This window comes from Medicago sativa, chromosome 5 (genome assembly GCF_051527215.1).
Source record: "Medicago sativa cultivar Bolivia chromosome 5, Bolivia_mono, whole genome shotgun sequence".
Lineage (NCBI taxonomy): Eukaryota > Viridiplantae > Streptophyta > Magnoliopsida > Fabales > Fabaceae > Medicago > Medicago sativa.
This window is the reverse complement of record NC_140753.1, coordinates 57,366,377-57,379,313: the sequence shown is the minus strand read 5'-3', so window position 1 is coordinate 57,379,313 and position 12,937 is coordinate 57,366,377. Positions and strand designations below refer to the sequence as shown.

Below are 12,937 nucleotides of genomic sequence, written 5' to 3'. Positions count from 1 at the left end.
TTATTCTTGAGTTCATGATGCTAATATCCTTGTATCGGGTGCAATCGTTTATTCATTATTCCTGGTGCTCTTTATAAATCAATTTTCTTAGGGCTCTTCTCTTCTAAGAAAAATAAAAATAAAAAAGGTTAATAGGAAAAAGAAATAAGGATGATAATCCCTTAGACAAAACGATGACAACGAATAGTGAAAAGAAACCATAACAATATCATCAAAGAAAAACAATATCATCAAAGAATTTTTGGGAAATAATTAATCAAGAAAGAAAGAATAATTTTTTTCTAAAATTAAAATATGGATCATTTGATCAAGCATGTGAGCATTTAATGAATTGATGAGAGACGTCGGATTAAAGTTGGATTAATGGTTAGGATTTGATGTCAAATTTAATTTGACACCTTGGTGTCATTTGATCCTATCCCATATATATATATATATATATATATATATATATATATATATATATATATAAGTGTTTTTTAGTGTGAATTTTTTGTTCCTGTTTAATTATCTTTTTGGTATTTGAAGAGTAGGATTTGTCAATTATACTCTTTGTCAATTACTTTTATTTTTTCAATAAAACTAATTAATGCTATTTATTTGTTATCTTTAAATTTAAACAAGATTTTGTTACAAACAATGGTTCCAAGAAGAGTTAAAATTCTATAAATAAAAGGCTAAAGTGCACTTTTCCCCCCCTAACTTTCAAAAACTTGCAATTTTGGCCCCCTAAGTATGAAAACTACAATTTTGGCCCCCTAAGATTTAGCCCCTTTGCAACTTTGGTCCTTTTGGTCAATTTTGACTTGGTCAAGGCTGATATGTCATGCCACGTGTGTATATACTCAATTAAAAAAATAAAAAATGCCACATAATCATTTTATTAATTAAATAAATTAAAAAAATATTAAAAATTTAAAAAATCAGAAAAAATTAAAAATAAAACCCAAAACAATACAATTCATCGTTCTTCATCTCTTCCAATCCAAACCTAGGAAAAAAAAACCTTCAATCTTCAATTTTCATGTCTTCATAACAATCTTCAAAAAAATTCTCTTCTTCTCTCCATTAACAACAACAACAACGACTCCTTTGTTCTTTCCTCTTTTCTTCTCCTTCACCAATCACCAACAACATTTCTTCTTATTCTTCTTTCACTTTCAAAACATTCACCACTCTCTCTAAACCACACCACAGTCACAATCTCACTCTTTTCTTCTTAAATAACGAGAACATGTTTCTTCCTTCATCACATGCGGTTTTCATTTCACCTCATCCATTAAACTCTGCGTTTTCAATTCAATCAGCGTCTGAGTTAAACTTAGGAATTTTCCAAATTCAGCAATTGCCCCCAAAATACGATCCAATGAACCCCTATAAAAACAACAACTCAAAAAATCAGAGTTGAAATACCAGAAAAAATGTGAAAGGAAAGAGAACCCTAATCCCAATTTTGATGAAAAGAAAAAACGCAAAGAATCAAAACGGGTTGAAAAGCAATAATCAGAATCTGAAAAGGGGAAATTAGAGTGATGAAAAAGAGTTCAAGGTGAAATTGTTGGTTGCAAGAGATTTTCCCATGATTGAAGGTGGACATGAAGAATGGATTGGAGGTGGAAATAGTTTTTTCTGCTCACGGTTCTTCCTTCAATTTTCTTTTACAGATCTGAGTTTCATTATAAAAAAATTGAATCATGAAAGGAGTTGTTGGTCAGGTGGGATTCCTTCCTGGATCTTGGCTTTGACTCTTTAATGGGAGAGCTATGAGAATCCGGCGAGATTTTGGTGAAGGAGAAGGAGAAGAAGACCACTATGGAATTCATCACGTCTCTCCTTTTTCCTTTCCTTTTAATTTTAAATTTTTTCTGATTTTTTTAATTTATTTAATTTAAAAATTGATTTTTTGGTTTTTTAAATTTTTTAATTAATTAATTACACACGTGGCTGCCACGTAGGCGTTGAATAAGTCAAAATTGACCAAAAGGACCAAAGTTGCAAAGGGGCTAAATCTTAGGGGGCCAAAATTGTAGTTTTCATACTTAGGGGGCCAAAATTGCAAGTTTTTGAAAGTTAGGGGGGGAAAAGTGCACTTTAGCCTAAATAAAATGAGTAGCAATTGTTAAAAATTTCAAGTGCAAAGTAAAAGAACAAATTTGAGAGAAGAAAAATAAAAGACTACATGAATGTTCAAATGGAAGAAAATTGACAATTGTTTGTTATTAGAGATAGCGCAAAAAAAGAGGAATTTGTTGGATAAAAAGATAATAACTGACAATTGTTTGTTACGAGAGAGATAACATATTCAACTTATTCAAAAGATAAAGTGTGTGCAAAGAAATAGGAATTAATCAGTGGATTAAATGATGGTATAATAGGAAGAAAATGTGCAAAAATACACATCGTTAATTTGGTGTTAATGTTTTTTTTCATATATGTTGTTGTTCTACAATTTGACAATGAATAACCAAAATATTTGACTAAAAAAAGTTAAATTCTTTGGTTAAAAAGTTAAAGGTAAAATATTCGAAAACTCATATGATTTCATTTTTTTAACTGAAGAATGCATGAAGTTTAATGTTGTTGTGAAACATAGACCCTAAACATGACATGTGTACTCGGAGACGATTATCATGTTGTTAATTGGAGACGATTATCATGTTGTGATTGTTTATGAATATCTTGGATGTAAAAATCATATCACGAAACAACACCCGACAAAAATAACATTCTTGTCTATACTTAAATTAAAAACAAATGCGAGTTCAAGACTTCTTTTTGTGCTGAAGATAACTGTTTTCTCGACTACGTTTTATTGTTACCATCAATAAGTCACAACGGCAGACCTTTCACAATTTTGGAGTCTATCCTCCACGGATGTTTTCAGCTATGGTCAATTATTTGTTGATATTGGTACCAAATTCTAATGATCGTTACACTGGACAGTCCACTAATCAACTTGATGATAAAGTATTAAGAGAATAAGAGATTTAAACATTATAATTAAATAGGGTCCTGCTAACTGGTGCCCCCGGGGCACGGGTTAAACATACCATAAAAGAGAATTATTACCATAAAAGGAAACTGTATTTGACTTTATTATAAATTAATTACACAATTTTAATGCAATAAAGTTACTACTCCCTCCGTCCTTAATGTAACCTCCCTTTGCTTTTTTCACATTTCTTAAGAAAAGCTTTCAGTGTAATTATTATGTCTGTTTTGTGTGTTAATATTACTATATTGTCCTTTGTTTGTATATGTATTATATTTGACTTTTTAAATTTCAAGATAAGTTAGTAGTATTAATTAGCGGTATGTTTAGGAAAATAATAATAAATGCATCTAGTAATTTGAAAAGGGGTTTAGATTTAGGGACAAAAATAAAGTCAAATGGGTGGTTAGATATAGGGACGGAGGGAGTATATAATTTCTTTTTTCATACCCTTAACTAGTGCCCCGGGGCACAGGTTAGCATTTCCCAATTAAATATTGTGTTTTGTTATTTTCCTGAACTTATTTCTTCACTAGTTGCGGGGCAAACTGATTCTTCTGCACAGTAATTGAAATTTTGTTTATAAGACAGGAGGATGAACCGTATAACATCTCAATCAGTTATAATGATAAGCTCATATTGACGCTTGCATACAATTAACTTACTATAAGAAGGGGAAAAGTTTAAAGGATCATAGTGAGATATGTTAAGTTCAGTGTCATGTTATCAAACAAGTTATATTTGCATTAACTGATAAGTGAGGCACTTCTACATTGACTATGAATCAAGGAACTAATAAAATTTGCACTGAGCAAGAGAAGACACTATAATACTAAAAATGGTTCATGAATGAATCAAATAATCATCAAAATCTTCATAAAGTTAAGGCTTCTGAAAAATGAAGATGGAAAACATGTTTCATTTCTATCTAACTCTATGATACAAAACAAATGGAAGACGGAAGAAGTTGTTGGAACATGAGAACAACAAAATCACATAGAACTCTAATGAACTAACCGATGAAAGTAGTACTCTTTCCTTTGTATTTTCTCAAGATCTTTCTATTGTTATAGGAAAAACGGCAGCATATACCAGTAACAATTAGTATATCAAGCACAGCCCAAAAACTCGACAAGTCGCCCCCTCTTCTGACTTTCTAATGTCAAAAATCTATGAGGTAAATATAAGATAACTCAATATACTCATTTCAAGGACAGAAGACCAACTTACTCGATCTCATATTAAAGTTGTATATTAATCTTACAAATTGTTTTACATTTGAATTCCCAACCAAACTCTTTGCTAATCCAATGTTGAACATCAAGGTATTTTGACAATAAATCGGACATGAAACAATTATTTTCAATGCAATAAAGCAAAATAAAACTAAAAGCATCCAAACAAAATAGTCATCAAACTACAATGGAAGTCCATCCTATAATTCTTCCACACTAAACCATCAAATTCAATAGTTGCATATTATTAGAATAGAAACTAATGAACAACACAGATATCTGGTTACTAGATAGATTCAAACAAAAGATTACATCCCATGGACATCCTTGGACAGGTGGATAATTTATCCTTAATTTGATTCTTATTCACTCCATTTGAGAAGCTAGCTGTAAAATTGATTTTCATCGCTTCTAAAAGCATCTCATTCTGCAAAATATAGGTTGCAAATCGAAGATCATTTTCAGAGCCATCAAAGTCTAAAAGAGTACATGATCTGAGGTGAGACGAAATGCATTCAATAGATGGAATTGGGCTTTTCCAAATTTTGGATAATCTGGTACTCCACTGTCAAAGGGACAAAGAATAACATTCATTAAAATATATATTAAAAAAGAGCAAGTAAAAGAAGAACATATTAATCCACAAACCTTTCTCATATAGAGAGTTTGAAGCTTGGGACAATGCTGGAGCAATTCTATCACACTATCCCAACCAAGAAAGAAATGATAAAACAATAGTTCAATGTGAATTAAGTTTCGAAACACAGGAATTCTTGTCAAATTGGCTTTTTGTGTATAGTCTATGCGTAGAAACTCAACCTTAGAGATAGCATTAAAAGGAACATCGACTGGACCAACATCTCTAACCAATTTGGACAAGAACAAGGTTTTAAACTCTTCCGCCTCATTATTTTCAACATACCTAGGATGAGAAGTATGCAATTCCTCTAGAATAGGACAAGCATTAAAAAGTTTCATGAAATCATTCTTATTTTGAAAAAGAACAAATCTCAAATGTAGGGTTTTGAGGGATGGAAGATCAACATTCAAAATTTCAGCTTCAACTTTTAATCTCTCAAGTTTCAGAACAACTAGGGTTTGAGAGGTGAAAATAGCGGGATTCAAGGTAACATTATTCATACAGAGATGAAATTCCTAGACATGACGTTGTTTAGCGGCTACAACCCATGCATGAAAGCGTTGATTATCAACGTCATAAGATCTAGAAATGAACGTGAGGCTAAAAGTGTTGATGGATTTGTTTATCACAGAAGGGGAAAGCATGAGTGTATCTACAAAATGACAGAACCAATAGATGGCGATGGAATGATCGTCATCCAGGACGGTTTCATCGTCATCGTCATCGTCTAGGATGGTTCCATCGTCATCGTCTTGGACGGTTCCATCGTCGAACAAGAAGCTGAGAACGGAGAGTGAATAACAGAGTAAGGCCCACCGTTTGGAAAGACGCTTGGTAGCGAAAGCTTGTCGAGTTGGGAGAAAAGAGAGAATGTGACAAATTAACTCATCAGGTAAATTACTAATCCTATAGATGGGGGCTGAGTTCGCAGTTTCCGATGACATGTTGTTTCAGAAATATGAAAACGGTTAAGGGTTTGCAAAAGAGTGGTATTCTCTTTGGTAGTGTAAAAGAGTGGTATTCTCCAAAAAGAGGAAACTGATACTGATATTTATTTATTTTTTACTGTATTTTCTGGCAACGTCTTTTTCTTTTTTTGACAAAGTCATTTATTCTTCTTGATTTCACATTCAATACATACATCTTTTCCCATTATGTATTATGTATCATTATTTATTCGGTTTTTTCTACATTACCCTCTCTTGTTTAGGGGGTATTTACCCCTTCAAGATATCAAACAATCAAAACGTAATATACAAATGTAACATTAAATGTCAAATAAATGAGTCAATTTTTTCTATAAAAAAAATGAATTTAGATATACAATCTTAATTATATTTAGGTATACAATCTTAATTAATTTACACTATAGAGCGTGTAACAATTAAAATTTCACATCAAATCCAACCCATCATGGTTGTGTTTGGTAACACGAATAAGCTAGTTTATAGCTTGTTGGAGTAGCTTATAAGTTTGTTTTGATATAATAAGATGTGTTGGGTAAATAGCGTTTTTTGAGAAGCTATTTCAAGTAGCTTTTGAGCTTATAGCTGGTAGTTTTTTATATTTTCTTCCAATTTTAACCCTATTAATTTAATTTAATTATTTTTTAATAAAACATGTTCATAGCTTAAAAAATAAAGGCCAAGTTCGTAGCTTATTTTTTAATAAAACAACTGTCACGTTTTCTCCTTTGAAAAAAAAACTGTCATGCTTTATTTTATTTTTTAACTAGTAATAGACCCGTGCGGTTACGCACGGGTCACGTATCATTGTTGTAATCATATAAAAAATAATTACTTTGTTAGTACTATCAAATGTTTTTTTCTTCATATATTATATATAAAAAAATGTTAAATATTTGAATCGCGTAAAACACCGTTCAATGTTTTCACCGTATCCATTGTAGATTTTATGGGATTTATCTACAGAAATATTTTCTTATGTTAATATATGAGAAAGTTGATATGATAAAATCGTAGAAACTCATTAATATTGTCAAAATATAAACATTAATATAGTATTTCTATTGAATAACTTTTTATTTTATATGCAAAACACCGTTCAATATTTGCACCGCTCCCGTTGCAAATTTTATGTGTTTATATATGCATAAATAAATTTTTATGTACATATATGAGAAAATCGATATGATAAAATTTTGAAAACTCGTGACTATTTTCAAAATATCAACATCGATGTAATGTTTCTATTAAATAACTTTTTATTTTATATTTAAAACACCGATAAATATTTGCACCGCACTCGTTGAAGATTTTATATACTTATATATACAAAAGAATTTTTTTTTAACAATATGTAATAGTCAATATGATAAAATTTAGAAAACTCGTGACTATTTTTAAAATATCAACATCACTGTATTGTTTCTCCAAAATACAGTTAAATATTTACACCGCACTCATTGTAGACTTTATGTGCTTATATCTCCAAAATCAAATTTTATGTATACCTATATGAGAAAGTTGATATGCTTAAATTTTGAAAACTAATGATTATTTTAAAAAATTTAACATTATTGTATCGTTTCTATTAATTTTTTAAATATGCAAATTATTAAGATTAAGAGATTAAAATAGATGAGAACAAAATGACGATATAGAGAATTAGTTAGGCTTGGAAGTGATAAATCTGAAAAATGAAGATACATAGAGAATTAGTTAGGCTAGAAAGATATACAAAAATATATATAATAATTTTTTCAAAATGAATAAATTTGTATTTTATTTTGTAAAATGAATATGAAACCCGTAAAATTAAGAAGATTGTGAGGATAATTATGAAATTTTACTCGAGTAAGATTTTCTAATTTTCTTATTATAGTATTAGTAGGAGTAGATTAGTAGTAAAAGTAGATATTTAAATTTGTTGTGTGGAATTGAAAAAATAGTTGTCCGTAGTTACCATGATAATATATTGGCTTTTAAGAAGGACAATTATAAAATTTTGTTGGATTTTGATTTTGATATTTTTTTTTAATAAATATATTGTTTTTTTAATAATTTTTTTATATATTGTTAGTAGATTAAAAAAAACAAATAATATTTAAAATTTTAAATTATTCCAAAGACTTATTAATTTTGCAACAAAAATACAAATATTTGTGGAAATTTGTTATATCAACTTATCAGTGGAAGTACAAATTAGGAACAATATTTTTTTTTTGTAGAGAAAAAAATGGCTGCACCTTTTTGTTTTTAATTAAAAAACAAATAATATTTTAAAAGTATTCCAAAAACTTATTAATTTTGCATCCTAAAAAATAAATATTTATGGGTTGAATTTGATGTGAAATTTTAATTGTTTCAAGCCCTAGGGTGTAAATTAATTAAGATTGTATACCTAAATATAATTAAATAAAAATAAAAAATTACCTTATTAAAATTGATTTTTTTATAGAAAAATTGACTCACTTATTTGACATTTAATGTTACATTTGTATATTATATTTTGATTGGTTGATATCTTGAAAGGATAAATTACCCTTAAACAAGAGAGGGTAATCTAGGCCTCACCCATTCCTTCAAAAAAAAAATATGTATTATTACAAATAATTCAGCCTTTATAAAAACCACATCTTCCTTCCTTCATACAAGAAAACGCATCTTCCTTCAAATGAATTCATCCACAACACTCCCCACCCACCTCCTTTGACTTTCGAAATTTGAATAGCCTAAGAATGGTAATTTTAAAATATCATTGTTACTATTAAATATTTCTTTAAAGATTTTTTTTTTTAAATTTCTTTAAAGAATTGTTATTCAATTATAATGATTGGTATCACCCATTATTGTTTCAGTATTGCTATATCTCCCGAAGCAATTTATCCCGATAGGATCCTGACTAATTTACAAGCATATAATTTTGTTCCTTCCACAATTCAAGGGAGGTGCCACAATACAAGGGAGGGTAGTCTTGTAATTTAGGAAAAATACATTCAGTATAAACCAAGGATCGTGAAAATTTCGGGATAACTAGCATCGGGATAACAAGCATTATTCTTATTGTTTTGTTTTAAATGAAACACATTTACCTCCTCGGTTTTTAAATTTTCCAAGAACCAGCATAAACATAATAGAAATAAATTCAATTTCTATAGTAATAAATGCATATATTGAAGAAAAAACACTACACATACAGTCTGCACCTTTATTGATCTGATACCAAAGGTTGATAGCCCTCAAAGATGGAATGACTTTAGACCTATATCTCTTGTGTGGAGTTTGTATAAGATCCTGGCTAAGTTGCTCGTAGAAAGGTTGGAGATGGTGATTGGTAGTGTGAATTCAGGTACTTAATCAACGTTTGTAAAAATAGATAAATTCTTGATGGGATTATGATAGCTTACGAGGTTGTGGATGAGGCATATGACACTGTGTGTGTGTGGGGGGCTTGGATGATGTTATGTGTAAGATTATTGGTTAAATAAGGCGGCTTCGTTGTTAAATTGCAAAATTGGGAAGATTACTTTTGTTTATCTTGGTATGCCGGTGGGAGGTAATTCTAAGTGGGTTGCTTTCTAGGAACTGGTGCTTAATCGAATCAACAATGTGTAGCAGGATGTGGAGAGGTGAAATCGTCAAATCATTTGTTTTTGAACTGTAATTGTTTTGGCACTCTTTGGTATCTAGTTCGCGAGTGGTTGGGTTTATCTTTCTCTAGGCAAAAGAAAACAGAAAAATGACATGCCTGACTTACTATAGCAACAAAAACAGACATGTTGTAGAGACACAATGAATCTGTAGGAAACTCTGATACAGTTATAGACTTTATTTGCTATTTCTACACCTTGCATGCAATGAGAGTCACAACTATAAGAAGGAATATTAACAAAGAATAATAGTCTGAAACTTGAAAAGAAATATCAACCAGAAGCCAAATAAATGGAAGTGGGAAATAGTCTGAAACTTGAAAAAGGACATAAGAGAAAGATCAAAAAAATTTCTTTACATCTTCCTATTGTTAACAAAGAACAATATATATAATAACAATTCGAATATCACAAGAACAATCAAACAACTCTGACAATAGAAGGATAATTTTTAGTACAAAATACCAACTTTCAAGGCAATAGAGAAAAATAAAAGTAAAATTAAAGCATATATCCAAACAGAATTGTTATCAAGCCACAATTGTAGTCCACACTAGAATTGATGCATACTAAAGACAATTATCCTTATCAATTTTACTAGAAGACTAAATGTTCTCCAAACCATCAAATTAATGGGTTGCAATGTTGCATATAATTAGAATAGAAACTAAATGAAAAACACTGATAATTCAAGTAACTACACCTACGTAAATGATAGTTTACATCCCGGAGAAATCCTTGGACATGAGGATAATTCTTCTATAATTTGACTATTTTGCCTAAGTATCCCATTTGAGGACCAAGTAGTAATAACTTCGATTGCCATGTCTCGTAAGAGCTTCGCATTCTGCAAAATGTATGTAGCAAATCCTAGATCGCTGTCCGAGCCTTTGAAGTTTAAAATAGTACATGACTTGAGGTGACACGAAATACATTCAGGAGCCAAAATTGGACATTTCCATTCCTTGGATAGACCCCAGATCCACTGCAAGGGGATAAAAACCAATATTTTTTTAAAATATACGAAGATAATGAACAAGCAAAAGAAAAACATACCATTGAGATAAAATTAAAATTAGAGGTCAAGAATGTTGTTTAAAAGTGGAGTTAGTTATAATTCAGAAAATGGAGTCTACAAACCCTTCTCATGAAAAGAACTTGAAGCTTTGGGCAATGCTGGAGAAACTCTACCACACCATTCCAGCCATCAATAAAGTCATGCAACCATAGTTTAATGTGAATTAAGTTTTGAAACAATGGAATGGTTTTGTAAGATTTTTCTCGTGCCACGCGTATGCAAAGAAACTCAAGATTATTAATTGCATCAAAAGGAACATCATTTGAATTGATATCTGCTCTGACCAACTTTGAAAAGGGTTTAAACCCTTCCGCTGCATTATTTTCTTCAACTCTCATATATGTACGACGATAAATATATGTACGACGATAAGTATGTAAATCTTCTAGAACTGGACAACCATTAAGAAGTTTCCTTAAATCATTCTTGTACTTAAAACAGATTTCTTTCAAATGTAGGATTTTGAGAGATGGAAGATCAACACACAAATTTTCAGCTTTAACTACTAATCTCTCAAGTTTCAGAACAACTAGGGTTTGGGAGGTGAAAATTGTGGGATTCAACATGAAGGTGATACCACTGACTATCGAGAGATTAAATTCCTCAACTCGGCGCTGTGTCGCGGCTTCTACCCATGCATCGAAAGTAGTCCTACCTTTCTCACAATAATGAAAACTACAGTTGATATGAAACGTTTTGATGGGTTGGTTTGTTTCCCGAGGAGAACACATGACTGCATCCACCATACGACAGAAGCGATTGTAATCGAAGTAGTTTTGCACAATTTTCTCATCGTCGGAGCGGAGGGAAGTGAGTGAATAGCAGAGTTGGGTCCACCTTTTTGAAAGAACGGTGGTGGTAAAAGCGAGATTGGTAGGAAGAAGGGAGAGTATGTGACATAATATATCATCAGGTAAACCGCTGATTCTATCGGTAGCCACTGGGTTCTCTAATTGTGCCATTCTTTTTCTCTTTTTTCTTTTTTTTTGGGGGACTCAGAGAGGAAGAAGGGTTTGCGAGAGTGTGGTGGAAGATAGCGCAGCTGTTTGTTTCGTTTTATTTATAGTTAGGTTACAATAGATTTTTCATTTTATTTAATTTTTTTTTGGTAGAAAGATTTTTCGTTTGATATACATGAAAAAGTGGATTATTGTTATCACCCAAAAACAACAAAAAAAAAAAAGTGGATAATTATTAAAAGTCTGAGACTTAAAAAAAAAAACAAAAGAGGGGGAGACTTTTCATAATTAGATATGGCAACGGGGCGGGGCGGGGGCGGATTTTATCATACCTGGCCCCGCACCCGTTTTCAAGGTACCCAGCCCTGCCCCCGCCTCCAAACCTGGCGGGGAAAGAAACTTTACCCCAGACCTGCCCCCAACGGGGATGGATTTCCCGCCCCACCCCCACCGGCAAAAAGTGTAGAAAAAAATAAAAAAAATTCACAGTAAGCCTTTTAAATTTCTTAGTTTATGTTGAATAAAATGGTGCATTAATGTCCCGTGAGCATAGCTCAGTTGGTAGGACAATGCATTATTATATGCAGGGGCCGGGGTTCGAACCCCGGACACCCCACTTATTCACCTTATAAGGTGAATTCTATCCACTAGGCTACCTGACAAAAAAAATGGTGCATTAATTGCGCCTTAACAAGTCTACAACATTGCATAAGTTTGAAAAACGGTATAACAAAATCAATTATATACACCAAGTCTGACCATAGTGTTTTGTGTTATTTATTGTTGTTGATTTAAACCATATTCTTATTGAAAAGTGTCGGAAAGACCAAATATGTTAAGAAATTTTAAAATAAATGTTGATTTTGGTTCTCTATTTAACTTTAAAAATTTGGAATATTGAATTGTTACAAACAATATGGATTGAAATCAAAATTAATGAAAATAAATCCAATTTTTTTGAGAAAAACAATTAAGGTGCGGGGCGGGTGTGAGTATCCCCCGACCCCGGCCCTGCATTAAAACTTCGGGTTTTCCCCGCACCCGAACTCAATTAATTCAGCTTTTCCTCGTTAAAATCAGGGTGGGGCGGTGGGACCGACAGGGCGCGGGTTGTGTTGTCATGTATCTTAATAATAGTGTGTTTATCTATCTATTAATTTATTATACTCTCCCTGTGTGGGAGCCTTGCCTGGGCCTTTGTGTGGGTTTTCGTGGTTTGCCCGGGTCTTCTGTCTTTTGTATCACAAATATTTGGTAGAATAAGTTTGGTTCATCATCCATTTTAGATGGGTTCTTGGTGGAATCGCATGTGCTTCTTTAATTGATTTATTATTCCCTTTTTGTCGGTGTTTTTGTTTAGGGCGCCGTCTCCGGTACATTACTGCCATGGGTCATGTACCATACATGAGACACTTTTTTGT

The 12,937-nt window shown here is 31.7% G+C and overlaps 3 protein-coding genes across 3 annotated transcripts; all 3 read right to left on the bottom strand.

Moving 5' to 3' along the window:
* Window positions 1-4,513: 4,513 nt before the first annotated feature.
* On the bottom strand, window positions 4,514-5,382 carry LOC146923373 (F-box/FBD/LRR-repeat protein At5g56420-like). Its single transcript, XM_085711700.1, has 2 exons — window positions 4,876-5,382; window positions 4,514-4,792 (listed from the first exon to the last, which is right to left on the bottom strand). The coding sequence occupies exons 1-2, from the start codon at window positions 5,365-5,367 to the stop codon at window positions 4,514-4,516; spliced, it is 771 nt and encodes a 256-aa protein (XP_085567826.1). The 5' UTR covers window positions 5,368-5,382.
* Window positions 5,383-5,811, bottom strand: LOC146923372 (F-box/LRR-repeat protein At3g59200-like). Its single transcript, XM_085711698.1, has one exon. The coding sequence runs from the start codon at window positions 5,809-5,811 to the stop codon at window positions 5,383-5,385; it is 429 nt and encodes a 142-aa protein (XP_085567824.1).
* Window positions 5,812-10,182: 4,371 nt separating this feature from the next.
* On the bottom strand, window positions 10,183-11,674 carry LOC146923371 (F-box/FBD/LRR-repeat protein At4g26340-like). Its single transcript, XM_085711697.1, has 2 exons — window positions 10,620-11,674; window positions 10,183-10,464 (listed from the first exon to the last, which is right to left on the bottom strand). The coding sequence occupies exons 1-2, from the start codon at window positions 11,517-11,519 to the stop codon at window positions 10,183-10,185; spliced, it is 1,182 nt and encodes a 393-aa protein (XP_085567823.1). The 5' UTR covers window positions 11,520-11,674.
* Between the last annotated feature and the right edge of the window lie 1,263 nt (window positions 11,675-12,937).

Coding starts and splice junctions, on each gene's coding strand:
- LOC146923373 (XM_085711700.1), bottom strand. CDS start 5,367: ATGAATAATGTTACCTTGAATCCCGCTATTTTCACCTCTCAAACCCTA. Junction 4,793..4,875: donor AAACTCTCTATATGAGAAAG/GTTTGTGGATTA, acceptor TCCCTTTGACAG/TGGAGTACCAGATTATCCAA.
- LOC146923372 (XM_085711698.1), bottom strand. CDS start 5,811: ATGTCATCGGAAACTGCGAACTCAGCCCCCATCTATAGGATTAGTAAT.
- LOC146923371 (XM_085711697.1), bottom strand. CDS start 11,519: ATGGCACAATTAGAGAACCCAGTGGCTACCGATAGAATCAGCGGTTTA. Junction 10,465..10,619: donor AAGTTCTTTTCATGAGAAGG/GTTTGTAGACTC, acceptor ATCCCCTTGCAG/TGGATCTGGGGTCTATCCAA.